Source organism: Catharus ustulatus, chromosome 21 (genome assembly GCF_009819885.2).
Source record: "Catharus ustulatus isolate bCatUst1 chromosome 21, bCatUst1.pri.v2, whole genome shotgun sequence".
In the NCBI taxonomy this organism is placed as follows: Eukaryota; Metazoa; Chordata; class Aves; order Passeriformes; family Turdidae; genus Catharus; species Catharus ustulatus.
In genome coordinates, this window is record NC_046241.1 from 8,700,987 (window position 1) to 8,717,052 (window position 16,066).

The 16,066-nt window shown below is 48.5% G+C and overlaps 2 protein-coding genes across 2 annotated transcripts; one reads left to right on the plus strand and one right to left on the minus strand.

Moving 5' to 3' along the window:
- The first annotated feature begins 97 nt into the window (after positions 1-97).
- INPP5E (inositol polyphosphate-5-phosphatase E) lies at positions 98-9,958 on the plus strand. The gene is made up of 11 exons (XM_033077553.1): positions 98-198; positions 847-1,901; positions 3,359-3,482; positions 3,673-3,770; positions 4,329-4,453; positions 4,894-5,013; positions 5,383-5,490; positions 6,222-6,383; positions 7,043-7,158; positions 7,479-7,615; positions 8,591-9,958. Exons 2-11 carry the CDS (start codon positions 1,057-1,059, stop codon positions 8,721-8,723), a joined length of 1,968 nt encoding a protein of 655 aa, XP_032933444.1. The 5' UTR covers positions 98-198; positions 847-1,056; the 3' UTR covers positions 8,724-9,958.
- Positions 9,959-10,151: 193 nt separating this feature from the next.
- PMPCA (peptidase, mitochondrial processing subunit alpha) lies at positions 10,152-15,995 on the minus strand. The gene is made up of 13 exons (XM_033077842.1): positions 15,943-15,995; positions 15,613-15,815; positions 15,303-15,382; positions 14,917-14,999; positions 14,549-14,643; positions 14,313-14,413; positions 13,715-13,978; positions 13,431-13,523; positions 13,098-13,216; positions 12,570-12,660; positions 12,392-12,454; positions 11,875-12,019; positions 10,152-11,573 (listed from the first exon to the last, which is right to left on the minus strand). The coding sequence occupies exons 1-13, from the start codon at positions 15,993-15,995 to the stop codon at positions 11,404-11,406; spliced, it is 1,560 nt and encodes a 519-aa protein (XP_032933733.1). The 3' UTR covers positions 10,152-11,403.
- Between the last annotated feature and the right edge of the window lie 71 nt (positions 15,996-16,066).

The following is a 16,066-nucleotide window of genomic DNA, read 5'->3' on the forward strand; positions in this document are numbered from 1 at the left end:
CTGCCGCGCGCTCCTCCGGCCGCCGGGGGGCGCTGCGGGCGGGGCGGGCCCAGCGCTGCCCCCGTTACCACGGCCGGGCCGGGGCGGCCGCACGGGGACCGGCAGCGAAACGGGGACCGGCACCGGAACGGGGACCGGGACGGGCACCGGCAGCGAGCGCTGCGGCCACGGAGAGCGGCGAGGAGCCGTGAGGAAGCGGTGAGACCCGCGAGGAAGGGGCGGCCCCGGCGGGCGGAGGCGCGGCCGCGGTGAGGGTGAGGGGGTGAGGGTGAGGGTGAGGGCCGGGCCCGTCCTGCCCACTCGGGTCCACCCTGCCCCGGCCCCTCGGTGCCGGACCCGCGCTCACCCCGTGTTGTTTCCCTGCCAGGGCCGGGGGATTCTAGCCGCAGAATGACGAGGTGCTTCCCCCGTGTACAAATGCGCTCGAAGCTTGTTTCCCTGCCTAAAGCCGCCCCTGGGGTGTTCTCTCGGTGACAACGGGGTTGGTGCAAGGCGGGAGAAGGCGGCAGCGATTTCCAGGCTGTGGCATCGCTGGAAATTTCCTGGCCTCGGGCAGGCGGTGCTGGTGAGGCCGTGCGTGCAGCAAGGACAAGGAGCTGTGCTTTCTGTGCAGCCTGCGTTTCCTTGGGTGCTGTCCTTAAAGAAAGGTGTACACGGCCCTGATGTCTACATCACCCTGCTCTGCTTTTGGGGAAAAAAAAGGAAATAACAGATTTTCTAGCAAGGTCACGTTAAGGTGTGAGTTGTGCTAGAGGGAGGTCCTGCAGGAGATGCTTTTTGATCACGGTGTGCAGTTTGCAGCTCGATAACTTTTCATTCTTACGTCTTTCTCTTGGGGGAATCCAGGTGTCCCAAGCGTTGGAATTTAGCAGACAATGCATCTGCCTGCACATTCACCTGCCCTTCATCCCCAGCTAAAGGCTGAGCTGTCTGCAATTCCCATGTCTTGCTGGCTGAGTAAAGCCCTGTGAACCCACAGGGTGATAAAGGGAAGGAAACTATGCTTTGAGGAACTTTGCATCTGGGGCAGCACCTGCAGCCTCTACCTGGGGGACAATGAGTACCCCGAATGGATTTCCGCAGCACCCAAGGGTGTGTCTTACTCGGAGCGTGGAGGGTGGAGCAGTACAGGACCTGCAGGCAAAAAAAGCTGGAAAAGCAGCCAAAAAGGATGCTGGAGGTGATGGGGCACCTCCGAAAATAGGCACGCCCATAAGTGAGACCTTAAAGCTTCTGCCGGAAGAACTCAAAGCCAATATGAAAATTAGATCCATCACTCCAAGGCCCCCTCGGAAGCCCCGGCTGGAACGTGCTGCATCCCTGGATGAAAAGAGCTGGAGGAAGTGGAGACGATTTAGGACAAGCCAGGAAAGTCTGACTGATCCCAACGACACGAGCTCCTCCAATGGTTCCCTGCAGGAAGCGTCCCCCAGCCCTCCCACCAGGGGCAGGGCCAGCCCCTGCAATCCCTGCTGCCAGCAGGAATCCTTGCACAGTTCACCAGACGCCTTGGAAGCCAGTCCCGGAGGGAAGAGCAGGGGAGGCACCTCGGACCTGGGCAAACGAGCCTCCGAGATCTCCAGTGCCTTTGGGGGGCTCCTGCGGGGAAAGGGGTTCGCGGGAGGCAAACCCCGGCTGTCCCAAATCATGCCGGCCCGCCCCCTGCCTCCCCCCATGGAGCTCAACGTGGCCTCCCACTCGCTGAGGACAGCTAATAGGATCGACTCAGATTGTCTGGATTACCGACATTATTCTCAGCACAAGTTTGGGAGGGTGAGCAGCAGCCTCAGCGACTCCAGGCTGCAGGGCAATGGGACTCTCTATGACAATTGCTCCACAGATTCCATGAAATCCACCTTCAGCGTGCTCACTCCCATCAGAGCCAAGGATGTTCGCAGCAGGTAGGGCTGCCCCAGCTTTACTCCTCGTTTTTGGGGTGTCAGCAGGGAGGAGGATCCCACTGGGCAGGGGCAGGGAACTTCTGAGCTCCTGGTAAAGCACAAAAGCTGTTCTGTGTTATTTAACCTGCTGTGCAGAGAGTTGGAAGATAAAGAGATCAGTACAAATACTCTGCATTTGCTCCTTTTAGATAAATATTTTCATAAATACAAGTCTGATTTGCTGTCAGTTTGCTTGTAATATTAACATAATCTGGCTTGAGAATTAAGAAGTAAAGGCTGTGCATGCCAGCAGTTTCTTTGGAAAAACCTACAAATACATTGGGCTTGAACCAAAATGATTAATTACAGGCAAAAAGAACGCCAGATACTTTAAATTGAGATTGTCATGCTGCATTATCACAGTCCTGTGAGGTGCTGAGCAGATGTTCCACTTGTTTGGTTTCTGGCAGGATCAAATTATGTGCTGGGAACTACTCCAGTATCCCACAGGAGCTCCTCTGCCCCAGCTTCTCCAGCAGGGAAAGATCTAATCATTGATGCAAAGTGTGGGAGTCAGTAGTAGAAACAAAATAATTCTGAGACGAATTCAAGTGTTACTATCTGGCAAAAAAAGCCCCGAAGATAGATTGTTACTTGTTTGCCGTGAGAGTTTTCTTCCTCATTCCTTTCTGAAGCAGCAGGAGCCAGGCCAGCAGTGTTGGGTTGCCCAGAACTCCCTGACGTTATTCTCTCATCATTATTTGCAGAGCTTAAGCAAGATTACAAATGCTTATTCAACATGCAGTCCCTGTGCCAGCATCCCTCACCTCTGTAAATGTGTCCTTCCAGAGAGGCAGGTGCTGTGGGATGCATCTGCCCTTCCCAAAGGGGATGTTTTGAGACCTCAGGCTCAATAATTTTTTTTTTCTTGAAGCTGATGAGCTGCATTGAAGGAAGGATGTGAGTTTGAGTTTTTGGTTAGGAGAAACCTGATGCCAGAACGCTGGGAATGGTGGAGCTGGTTTTGTGTTAAAAGTAAACTGAGCTGCTTCAAGGTATTCAAACTTAATGGGATAAGAATCACAAAATTATTTGGGTGGAAGGAACCTCAAAGCTCATCCACTGCCAGGGAGCAGGGACACCTCCCACTGTCCCAGGCTGCTCCAAGCCCTGTCCCCTGTTCCAGGGGCAGCCACAACTCCTCTGGGCAGCCTGAGGTTATCAAACCAATTTCTTTGTTTTGTGTCTGGATGAGTTTTTGGGGGACTGAAGACTTTGGATGGCTTGCCAGAACTTGAGCAGCATCACCCTCATGTCGTGGCTTTGGAAGGAACTTTAAGCAAGCAGAACAATTTATAAATACTAAATTCCTTCTTCTTAAAGGTGCATTCCTGATTACTTCAATAATCAAACATCATTCATCAATAAGCTACCATGCCCTTTCCTTAGGTGCTCTTTTTTGGCTCTTCTGTCCACAGGAGCTATTTGGAAGGCAGCCTTCTGGCAAGTGGTGCCTTAATGGGAGCAGAAGAACTCAGCAGATATTTCCCTGACCGGAATATGGGAATCTTTGTGGCCACCTGGAACATGCAGGGGCAGAAGGTGGGTGCACAGAAATCTTCACAGTTTCTTTGGCAGCAGTAAAGTTACCCCAGCTCTGCTGAGAGGACTGGGGTGATGCTTTCCTATGTTCCTTGTCAACCTTGTCAAATGACAAGGTATTTTTCTAGTAAATTTTTGCATAACTAATACTGCTTTTCTTTCTTTTTGTTTTAAATTTCTTATGTAATAGGAACTTCCAGTGAATCTGGATGACTTCTTATTGCCAACAGATCCAGACTTTGCCCAGGACATGTATGTCATTGGGGTTCAAGAAGGCTGTCCAGACAGGTAGCAAAAACAATGTAATGAACCATCTTCTTTTATTGTTAACTAATAATTTTGCTTTGATTTAGACTAGAAATAGTCTCCATTACATTCCTAGTATTTTCAATAATCAACCCATTTAACAAGACTGAATTCTTTTGCATGAGCACCAGAGGAAATGGGAGGAAAAAGTCAGAGGAAAATTTAGAGGAAAAAGTCACAGAGATCTGTAAATCATAAAATCCCAGAATGGTTTGGGTTGGAAGGGACATTAAAGCCCATCCAGTGGGCAGGGACACCTTGCACCAGACCAGGGTGCTCCAAGCCCTGTGCAACCTGACCCTGAACACTTCCAGGGATGGAACAGCATCTCTGGGTGTACAGAATTTCATCCTGATGCCAAAGCTCTGCTGATTTCTGTGGCACCTCAGCAGCCACCCCTTAGCTCAGTGCAGGGAGGTTTTGCTTGTGGCTTGATATTGTGTGTGAGAGGGATTGCTCTGTGTGCACAGTGCTGATGTGCTCTCCTGGTTGTTGTCTCCTGTACTGTCTGTGTGATCCAGCTGTTGTTCTTTCCTGCAGAAGAGAGTGGGAGATCCGCCTGCAGGAGACCCTGGGCCCCCACTACGTCCTGCTGCACTCAGCTGCTCATGGAGTGCTCTACATGTCCGTGTTCATCCGCAGGGACCTCATCTGGTTCTGCTCAGGTGTGTGCTGAGCTGGAGGCACTGCTGCCAGCCTGTGCCCAGCCCTTCTCCCTCTCCTGTTACTGTGTTAGCGGTTTTTGAGTGGTGATAGTTACAGTAACAAGGTAACTTTTTTAGACGAGTAAAAAAAGAGCATTTATTGAAAGAAATTTTTAAAATTTAAATAGTGTACATTGTGGAAAACAATTTACAGACATTTTATTAGACAGAGGAGAAGACACTCCTAGAAACTCAGTTTGTGAGGTTAGTCATGTACACCACAGGTGTTATATTTTTGTTTTGGGTTTGTGTTTTTTGAAGAGCCTGAGAGCCAGGCTCGAGCAGCCTGAGAAGCTGGGCTGCTTTCTTGGTTTCCAACCATATTGTAACAACACTCTCCTCACCTCCCTGCTCAGTGCCACAAGTGTTCCAGTAACAGCATTTTGTTTTCCTCCTTCCAGAAGTGGAGTATGCCACGGTGACAACTCGAATCGTGTCCCAGATCAAAACCAAGGGAGCTCTGGGAATCAGCTTCACGTTTTTTGGGACCTCCTTTCTCTTCATCACCTCCCACTTCACATGTGAGACATTTGCAATCTTGCTACAAGTGTCCTGGTTGAGAGAGGAGGGGAGGGAGCTGTACAGAGGTGAAAAAGCAGGGCAGGCTGAAGCCAAAGCTCAGGATTGCTGAGCTGAGAAGGATAAGGGAGGATTGTTTGGTGACAAACTTACAAAAGAACTGTGTTTATGGAGACAGAAATTAACTCTGCACTAGTGTATCTCCATTTCCACGTTTTTTCTGCCATCATTATTCAGTGCAGACACTCCAGAGTGTCACATTTCACATGTGGCAAATGTCTGATACCCTTTGGAAGCTCCTGGTATAACCAAAGATGGTCATTGAATGAAAATGATTCATTGTTGACAGTAATGGGCTTTGTGTCTTGCAGCTGGGGACAGTAAAGTGAATGAGAGGAAACTGGACTACAATAAAACCATTCAAGCCCTTACACTTCCCAAGAATGTTCCAGACACAAATCCATATCGATCCAGTTCTAGTAAGTGTGAAACCATGAGTGTGGGGAGCCCAGACCAGCAGAGTCTGTGCATTGTCTCTGCACTGAGAAAGACACAAGAAGAGTGATCATTTGAGACTGTAAAAACAGATCTTTTTGGTCTGAGGATGGTTATTACTCCCATGATTTTTTTTTTCTTGAAATTGGGAATTTGAGAAAAATTAAATGGGAGAGAGAGAATTCAAAAGGGAATTTTTATGTGATATATTTTTTAGCAGTATGATAATTTTGGTTTAATTATTATGAATATTACAGGTGTGTTTCATTTTCCAAGTGTTTTCTAGAGCAATTTGGAATTACTTTATTTCAAAATTTAAGAGAATAAGGCTTATGTCACTCTGCATGTACACAGGTCAGAGCATTGTTTGCCAAAGGCCATTATTGTTTTCTAATACTGTGCTGACAACCTGATGCCTACATAAATAATTAGGTCCTTTTATTAGGAAATTGAATACACTCTTTATCTGCAGTGTAGCATGAGCTTTTTGTGTTCCCTCTGGTGCTAGGTCCTGTAGATAGTTTGGTCTCTTTTCAGCTTTTTCTGTGGTTTTTAACATTTCTGTTCTGGGTTGTTAATTACCACATTCAGTGATGATCACAGGCAGAAAACATACTCAATATCACACCTCCAGGGAGAGAAAAGAAAGGATTTGTTCCTGTTCCTCAAACTCATTCAGCAGCATCCCTTGAACACCTGTGGTGTGAATTTGCAGGTGATGTCACAACTCGGTTTGATGAAGTTTTCTGGTTTGGTGACTTCAACTTCCGGCTGAACAAGGATCGGGAGACTGTGGATTCCATCCTGAGCCAGCACCCCGACACAGACGTGTCCAAGCTGCTGCTCTATGACCAGCTGACCAGTGAGATGAGTCGGGGTAAGGGGCAGCTCTTTGTGTCCCTCCTCTGCAGAAACAAAGATGCCTACACACAGGAGTGATGGCAGCTTCACTTCCTGGAGACCTTTCCTGCTTTCTTTGGTTAAGCTCCCTAAAAATGGAACTCAGCAGCTGGCAGATACAGTGGCAGTGTCACACAGGAGTGATGCCAGCCTAGCCCCCATTTCCTGTGACCTTTCCTGCTTTCCTTGGTTAACTCCCTAACAAAGGGACTCAGCAGCTGGCAGACACAGTGGCAGTGTGTCAAGGGACCTCTGGCTGTAGCAGTTTGCTCTGTTTAATGTGACCTTCCCAAACCATTTGCTGCTGTTTCATCTGACTCCTCCATAACCTGGGCATCATTCTGTCCCAGTGTCCAGGGAGTTTAGATTTGAACAGCATCTGCAGAACAGCACAAGCTTTCAGTGGAAGGGGAAGTGCATGGACCGGGTCTTTGTTTGACTGACCACTGACTTAACAGCCACTGGCTATTTTTTATCCTCTCCATGTCAGGGCTGGAGCTTGCTCCCTTTCTGGAGCCCAGGCCCAGGTTTTTCTGGGATGTACATGGCTGTTGTTTCCAGCCAGCATTAGCAGAAACGGTGCTCAATTCTCAGGAGGGAGGAGTTTGTTCAGGCTGTTTTTCCCTTCCCTTACAGGGTCCATTTTCAAAGGATTCCAGGAGGCTGATATCCATTTCCGTCCTTCCTACAAGTTTGATATAGGAAAGGACAGCTATGACTCCACTTCCAAACAAAGGACTCCCTCCTACACGGTAAGGGATGATTTCAGAAGTCAAAGGGGATTCAGTTGTGCTGAGATTTATTGCTTAAGGGCAGCTGGGACTTCTGGAAGAAAGGATAGTTGGATCTGTGGGAACAGGGATTGTTTGGCACAGGCTGTTCACCTTATTTTCCCTGCCTTACATCCTGAGTGGGCTCAGAGCTGGCAAAGAACAACTGTTGGGATCAGACATTTCATGAATGGATCCCCATCCAAGGACACATTCATTTCATTGAGTGGAGTGTGATGAATGAATGGATTTGTCTCTTGTGATGGAGTCTCCACCACTGTCCCCCCTGTCCCTGCCTCCAGGACCGAGTCGTGTTCCGCAGCCGCTACAAGGACGACATCCAGGCTGTCAAATATTCCTCCTGTCCTGTCATCAGAACCTCAGACCACAGGCCTGTGTTTGCCTTGTTTCGTGTCAAAGTGAGGCCTGGCAGAGACAAGTGAGTACCTCCTGCAGCTCCACAGGATTGTCCTGGCTCCAGTGATCCTGAGGACATTCTCCTGTGTCTGTCCCTGCAGGCCTCGTTGGGTTTTACCCATGCTGGTGGTCAGAGTAGTAAGAGCTTAAACCTTGCACTGACAGCTGAAATCCCTGCTGCTTTAATCCTTCTGAGGGGGATAAACAGAGCCCACAGGAATGGAATAGAAATCTGTGTTTTAGCTGAGATGCAGCTCTCTGTTTTCCCTATCAGCATGGGCAGCTTTCCTCTTCTCTTCCTCTTTCCCTCACTTCTGTTTTCCCTCCCCAGTGGTGGCTGCAGTTCAGCACAGCTGGATGTCACTGGAGTATTTTGAGATCCTCCCAAGTTCTAATGTCCTACTGTTGGCTTTTGTATTAGTAGAACTCCTTAGAAAATTTGGTTTGGAATGATTCTCTTTTTTGTGAGTAAAATAATCAGGGATTTCAAGACCTGAATATCTAGAAAAGTGCTTTCTCAAAGTATTTGGTCAGCAGTGCAATTACAATGGGAATTTTTGTTTCTGGGTATTAAATATCCATTAAATAGCAGTGTGTGATGGGCTGCTCAGGTTTCTCTGGCCTCTCTAAAGCAGACCAAGGTAAGAATTGTTGAGGTGAACCACACCAGTGAATACACCAAGTTAGCACTAATCTGGTTTAGCTTTTCAAATGAGTAGGTTTTAGTTTAAGTGAATAAGAAAGTCCTCTATATATGAAAGCAGTCCATGCTAAAATTTAAAGTACATTTCCCTTTTATAAGCATTTTAAAGTATTGTGGAAAACCTTAACTTGCTGCTGTGGAAGAACAACTCTTGTTCCTCCCCCAGCAGCAGATGAATGCCTTAAGAAAGTAAAAATCAGATTTGTGGCCTTTGTTGTATGAAGTAATAGGGAAATACTGGGCAAACAAGGATTTATTTGTGCCCTGACCTGCTGACTTGTGTTCCTGTTGCAGCATCCCCCTGGCTGCAGGGCTGTTTGACAGAGATCTGTATTTGATTGGAATAAGGAGGAGGGCTACAAGGGAGCTCCTGAAACGCCGCGAACAGAAGGACCAAAGATCCAGCAGCATATGTAGCATTTCTTGAGCTGAAAGCTCTGCAGTGCTCGTGGTAGAGGTGCCCCAAAAGAGGATTTCAGGCCATGGCAAACTCTGCAGGGAATTGTCTGCATAAGCACCCCTGGCAGATGCTGTGGCTTGTGAAGAATGTCTTAAACCTCATCCTGGATTCATTTGCATGAGCTAATCCATGTAGCTCAAGTGCTTCTGCCGAAGAAAAGGAGTCAGTTATTTAAGACATCCATCCCAACTGGTGTAATTGATTTATTTTTAACCAGACTGTCTTAGGAAGCCACTGGGTGCAGACCTTTGGTTCCCCTCCATGCAGGGGCACAGCTGCTGGAACTGGCATCACCCAGGGCAGGGGACCTAAGAAAAGTCTGCAGAAAGGTGAATTCTTTGTTTGTCTCTTTGGTTTGGTCAGGTTAACTTCCATCCAGTGTGGGGTTGGGTTTGCTCCTTCTCTGTAGCCAACTGTTGGTATTCTGTACAAGGAGTAAGAGGGACCAGTTCATGGCAGTCCTGTGTATGGATGGTGCTCCTGTGTTGGGCTCTTTGGGCCCTCTACAGCAAATTGTGTGTGAATGTACTCCTGTACATTGAAGTGTAGAAACATTGCCTTTCAATAATCATTCTATAGGCCTTCTATTCCTAAGGGGGTAAATACCAAACTCTCAGGCCATATATCTGTCTGCTGAGACTGCTTGAAGCAATCCCTTCCTGAACTCACTTGTCCCCCCCAGGGCTGATTAAGCACTACCTGCCTTCAGCAGCAGCAGTTGGAATTTATCTGAGAACAGGGCACTGTGTGATGTTTCACCAAAGTGATTCCAAGTGAGTGCACCAGGGAGGTTTGCAGAGCAACTGCAGCCACTCAGCTCCACACAGCTCCATTACCTCCAATCACAGTCAATTCCTTTTGGTTTTATTTTTCCAGATCAGTAAACTGTGAATAACTTGCTATTTTTGAAGTAGTGTTGTCTTAAGGCTATATATCCTACAAGGACCAGTGTGGCACTGGTAAAATGTTAAGTACAGCTAATAACTAAGAACTCCTCATGGGCACAGATGGGATCATTAATCACCTTAGGACCTAAAACATCATGCAAACACCTTGGAGGAAGTGCTGCTGCCTATGCAACCTGTCCAAGACAGGCTCCTGTTCTGCGGTACATTTATGGCACTGACCTGTCTGTAGCCATCAGGTATTTGGATTTCCTTTCTTTTTAAAGGAATAAAAAATAAATTAATGCAATACCTTAACTGAGAACCAGCTTTTATTGTTGTCAGAACCAGAGTTCTTTGCATGGTGTGTGTTTGGGTGACCTGGGCCACTTGTCTTCAGTTGGAGGGGTGGAACAGATTTCTCTGTAATTGTTTGCATTGAACAAAGCATGCTCCACTTGCCAGTTCAGGAAACCCTTGGCAGATCAATTTCAGAACTCTTACTACTTGCTCTGGTTGTTCAGAGGTCTCTTTATTTCCTGACAAGCATACACAACAGGGCTTCCACACTGTGGGCTCTGCAGGAAGCAATGCAATGTTTCCTTTGAGTTGCACGAGGACAGGATGGGGTAAAGCAGGTACCAGCAGCCTCTGCTCCCAGCTGGATTGCTCCTTACCATACACACCTAGCAGTGAAGAGCTGCAGTGCAGCTGTCTTGTGTTTTTATTAGGGGATTATAGAAATCCAGTGTTTTATTCCTCCTTTGAGTCTCCATTTCTTCAGCATGTCACGAGTGGCACTTGGCTTTCTGTGACGTGGTGTCAGTTGTGATTTTGTTATCTTGACTTCCAGCTGAGCCACATCTCTGCTGTGAGACTGATTGTGTCTCCTTTTTTCAAGGCCTTAAGTCCATCTGGGTGACAGTGGGGAAATGAGGCACAAGTTTAAGGTGCAGCAGCAGCAACTCCTTTAATAACTGTATAGAAATTCTGGAGGAAAAGAACTTTTTATTTTTAGCAGTTCATGTCCAAGTGAAAAACCTAAAGAATAGGATCGGTCTTGTTCTCAAGTAAGTGTCCATTATGTACAGCACCTCTGCAGAGGAACTCCACAGAAAATTGGTTCTGTCATGGGTCTGCTTTCCTGGGAGCTCTAGCAAGATGATTCCCAGGTGGTGACTCCTTGTCAGATGGTGAATTGCACTGATGAAATGGATCCATGATTTGTAACAAAACCTGGATTGCAGGAAACTTTTTGCCTAACTTCACAAGGACAGTAACTATTATTTTCCTAATTCAGTCTGAGCAGTCTTTATTCATCTTGGTAACAGTTAAAAATATTCTTTGAATTCAGATATGTAAGCCAAGCTGTTTAAAGTGCCACACATTCCTCAGGAAGGGCACAGTGGTAGCCCCACTTCCACTGCTGGGGTGATGAAGAGACAATAACTGCTCAGAGATGTGCTTTCATTGTAGCTGATGAATATTTTGGCTTGCTCTGTTCTCCCAAAAGCCAAGAGAAGGTGTCAACACCCATCTTCTCTTGTAACCTTCTCAGAGGGTCAAACTCCTCCTCCAGAGCCAGCTCCTTCCACCAGCTCTTCACAGTCCAGTGCTCCAAAGCAGCTTTGCTCAGCTCCACGGCTGCACAGAATGCCTGGGAGCATTGGGGGGAGGGAGGGTGGTACAGCAACATGAGATTAAAAAAAAAAAAAACCATTAAAAAAGAAGGGATTTGGAGTGGGGCAGGAGGAGGTGCTGCTCTACCGGAAGAGGCGGTAGAGCCGCGGCAGCCGCCCGTCCTTGCTGGAGAGGGCGGCCTGGATGTGCTCATAGGTGGGCAGATCTGTCAGGTCACCCAGGGCAGCCACTGCTGGCTTCTTATGCAGCATCTTAGTCACCACCCTCTTGATATCAGTGGGTTTCACCTGACCTGCAGACAGAAAAAAGGCAGAGCTGTGACACCTCCATTGTGAACAGCACAAAGCAGCTTTGGGCTGATGCTCAAAAATCCAACTCCATATTTTCTCTACCATGATTCTCATTTTCCCTTCCTTCTGACTCAAATAAGCCCTGTGTTAGCTTGAAAGCAATTAAGCTCAGTTTGAAATATATTTCTGTAGTATTTATGCCCCCAGGCTTTCAGAGGTAATTCATCAGTGCTACAAGAATATTTTAACTGTACCTACAACTGCAGGTACAGCTGCCCACAAGGCAAAGTTTTATCTACTCACTGATGAGGGCACAGAGCTCATGAGGTAGCTTCCTTGTGCTTGTTGCCAAAACCTGCCTCCCCACGTCTTCAAAGATCACTGGTCGAGACTCCAGGTTCATCATGAGCATGGACTTGAGCTGTGTCTTTGCTCTCTCAAGTTCCACCTGTGAATGAGCAGGAAATTAAAAAAAAAATAAAATATCCAGTTGCTGCTCTGTAGTATGAGGTAATGTGAAAGGGCTCTGCAGACACCTCTCTCTCTGTGGATGCATTGCTAATATTGCTGTGTTCTTTTACAGAAACATGTAACAAAATTATCCATAAAAATCCATTCTAGCACAGCCAGTGCAATGCATTCACAGACTCCCAGACTGGTTTGGGTTGGAAATCCAAACTCATCCACTCCCACCCCCTGCCAGGGCAGGGCCACCTTCCACTATCCCAGCTTGCTCCAATCCCTGTCCAGCCTGGCCTTGGACACTTCCAGGGATTATTTCATCTCCAAGACCATCTGCAAACTCAGATATGTTGCTGACCTCTCCCACTGCTCCTGCCATGAGGATGAATTCCCTGGTGATGATTTCCACCATCTCCCGAACCTGGGGAAAACAGATCATGGAAAGAAGATCAGAACAATGTGTGCACAGAACTCTCTGGTGCTCAGTGATGCGGTGGTGACTTTAGGAGCTCCTGTCTCTGAGCACAGGACTGTACCTGTTTTGGATCTGCACTGGCATGGATACACAGGAGACCTGTGTCCTCATAGCTGTGGTGGTAAGAGGTGGCATTGTACATCCAGTGGTGCCTGTGAGTACACAAACAATGTTTTAAAATTGAAAACCCAGAATTTGCAATGTAAAAATTAAATGTGGGACAGTGAGCACCCTCCTAGAGCACTTTTGGGATTCTCAGCAGTGCAATGAGAATTGTCAATCCCTGCCTCTGATCATTTATGCATGTGACATCTACCTTTCTCTCCATCTGAATCCTTGAGACCAAACCCAGGAAAACACACAGCCAATCCTGTTAATATTCCCAGAGTAAAGCATGGACAGGACTAGCAGAAGAAAACAGAATTCCTGGTCATTTCTGCCCTTTACTTTCACCCTCTCAAAATACCAACTGACACACCAGTCCTACGTTCCAAGCAGAACAAATTGATGTAAAACCTGGTGGGGTTTGCTTTTTTTTTCTATGTAAACCTGCTACAGGATTTGTTCTTAAACTGCAAGCCAAACCAACCTGTTGAGCACATTGAGGTACAGCCGGGTGAACATGCCCTTGCCAGGCCCTCCAGCTGAAAAGGAGCCACCACCTCCCATCATCATGTTCAGCACCGCAAAAGGAATGAAATCGTCCTCCTGCATTGGAACAAAAAACTCTCAGGTAATGGCAGAGCTCTCAAGGGTCTGGGGTGAGTAAAGGGGAGGAAAAACCACAGCACAAGAGCAGTGTGAAGGTCAAGGCCTTCAGCAAAATGTCACGGAAAGTGCTGCTTGTTTTGATGTGCAGCAGCAAAAATGTCAATGTTTGTGTAATGGATCAGTGATCCTGGGATTTGAGGTTAATACTTACTAAAAATGAGCAGCTCTCTAACCCAATCATGATGTGGGTGAGCTCTGGGATGGGAGTAGGGCCCAGACTCACATCTGACATGTCTTTTTCAACCTGTGGGAAAGGCAGACAGATTAACACCAACTTTCACAGCTGTTGTACCCAGTTTGATACATTCCCAATAATTATCATGCCACCCAATTAACAGCTGTCATTGACCAGTCTGGGCTCATACTCATGAAATATAATTTAAGAAAAGCAAAAGCCTGTAGAGAAATCAGCAAATCCCAGCAAATCCCACGTACCTTGATGATGCCCCCAGTGTACTGAGCCACGGACCTGTCCACAGCCCTGCCCTGCCCAGAGCCCCACACGGGCTGCACCCCCAGCAGGTATTTCCTGGCACACTCCACCAGGTGCTCGTGCTCAATCCCCACCCCAGCCAGCACCATCCTGTCTGGGGTGTAGTAACTGCTCAGGTAGGAGTGCAGCACGTCCCGGTTGATTTTGTCCGTGTTTTCCACAGGGCAGAACCTGTTCAGTCCCACTGTGTTGTCTCTGAAGGCTGCCTAAAAGGGAACAGACACATTAAAGTCACAAACATCACTTTGTTTTTTCCCTAAATCCCTCTCTAAACCTCTTTTTGCTTTGGAATTAAGCCCCCATCTGAGAGACCTCAGTAATATTTTGTCACCCACATCAACAAAGAGAAGTTACAGACAGTGTTTGGTTTTTTTTTTTTTTAAGTTTGGGTTAGAATCTCCCTCATGTGGAGAATGCTGGATTTCAAATTCTCCCACTACAGAAACTGAATAACAAAAAATCTGCTTTTTAATCTAGAACTCTGACAAGGCAGAGAAGGCAGCAGGAGGCTGCAGGCAGGGGGGGATCCCAGGGTGGTACCGCATGGATCATTTCTGTGAGGAGAGGCTCTGGGTCAGGTCTCATGTTCAGATCCTCCAGCTCAAACCTTATGGCCATTCGGGTCATCTCAATTTCCTCATCTGCAACGAGACAAAGCAAGGGATGGCAACCCCTACACAAAACACCCAGCTGCTCAAGGTCACTTCTGAGAGAATTCTCAGCAAGCCACGTGTTGGAAATGGGTTTTTTTGAGGCAGAGGATTGTGCTGCCCCACCTGATAACCTGGGCTGGAGTGTTACATCAGCCAGCAAGTTGACCACGGTGTCCAGGCCTCTGGCATCAGCAGACACTGCGTACATGATGGTGTCCCTGCAACAAAAAAACAGGTTCTGCACTGAGAAGTCACTTCTGGGGTCATTCAGTGTCATCTCAGTATCAGGAAATCACAGATGAAGCTGTTTTAATCATTAAACACTTCTGAAATTAAATAAGTCTCAATTTTATCATCCTTTTGTAGCTTCCCAGCAGCCCAAACAGATTTCTGCTGCTTGGGGACAGAAAGAGGCTTTTCCTGCTCCACAGCAGAAAAAGAGACTCAAAGTGCTGTCAGTGCTACAGGTAACAGCAGAAGGAGCAGCTCACCTCGATGCCTGGCAGTCACAAATGCCTCCATGCTTCTCTAAGGTGAGGAGAATTTCATCTTTGCTGCCAAACTGAGCTGTGGACTAAGAAAAAAGATACCAGTGTTACTAATTAGTAAAGCAATAACTGTTTTATAACCCTTCAGTGTAACCCAGAGCATCTTCTATGTTCCTTCAGTCAAATGGTTTGATCACTACATGCCAGCCTTGGAGGTGAAACCACAAAGATATTCAAAATATAATTACAGTCATGATAAGCAATTAAGATTCTGTGACTCTGGCAATGCTGTCACGGATGTTTTAACAGTTCCTGTGGGTCAGGCCCTCCTTGGCTGCTGTCCCCACTGCAGATTTGGGGACCCCTGGGCAATGCAGGGCAGTACTCACAGAGAAAGCCAGCTTTTCCAAGAAGTGGGAGATACCACTGAGGTATTTCGCTTCGTGTCTTGATCCCGAATTTACCAGAACTGGTGTAAAGAAAAGAGAATAAACCAGCGTGACTTTTACACCGCCGTTCCTCAACACCCAACCCCCGGCTCGCGGGGGGAGCCGCGGTGACACCGGCCGCCCCCAGCCCCGCCGGGTACTCACTGCCCACGGAGCCGCGGTGACACCGGCCGCCCCCAGCCCCGCCGGGTACTCACTGCCCACGGAGCCGCGGTGACACCGGCCGCCCCCAGCCCCGCCGGGTACTCACTGCCCACGGTGCAGAACTGCCCGAATTTGTTCTGGGAGGCGACGCGGAGCCCGTTCTCCAGCACCGTCACCCGCGTCTCGAAGCGCTCCCGGCTCTCGGCCGCCGCGAACACGGCCTTGGGCACGCCGGGCAGCGGGCACGTCAGCGACACGCTGGGGTAGGCGCTGCCGCCGCTGTAGCTCCGGCCGGCCGCCAGCCCGCACCTGAGGGACACCGGGACACCGTCAGCGGCTGCCAAGGCCGGTACCGAGCGCTGCCGCCCGTCCCCGCCCGTCCCCCCGCTGTCCCCAGCGCCGTGCCCTCCCCGCGCGGTGTCGGGGCCGCGCTCACCGCCGGGCCGGGCCGCAGGCGCCGCGCCGCAGCCACGCCATGGCCGCCGCCATCTTGCCGCCACCGGGAGTGCGGGGTCAGGGGGCGGGGCCGGGCCGCGAGGGCGGGGCCGCGATTGGGCGCG

Coding starts and splice junctions, on each gene's coding strand:
- PMPCA (XM_033077842.1), bottom strand. CDS start 15,995: ATGGCGGCGGCCATGGCGTGGCTGCGGCGCGGCGCCTGCGGCCCGGCC. Junction 14,414..14,548: donor ACTCCAGCCCAGGTTATCAG/GTGGGGCAGCAC, acceptor GTCTCGTTGCAG/ATGAGGAAATTGAGATGACC. Junction 13,524..13,714: donor ACACTGGGGGCATCATCAAG/GTACGTGGGATT, acceptor CCTTTCCCACAG/GTTGAAAAAGACATGTCAGA.
- INPP5E (XM_033077553.1), top strand. CDS start 1,057: ATGAGTACCCCGAATGGATTTCCGCAGCACCCAAGGGTGTGTCTTACT. Junction 4,454..4,893: donor CCTCATCTGGTTCTGCTCAG/GTGTGTGCTGAG, acceptor TCCTCCTTCCAG/AAGTGGAGTATGCCACGGTG. Junction 6,384..7,042: donor GACCAGTGAGATGAGTCGGG/GTAAGGGGCAGC, acceptor CTTCCCTTACAG/GGTCCATTTTCAAAGGATTC.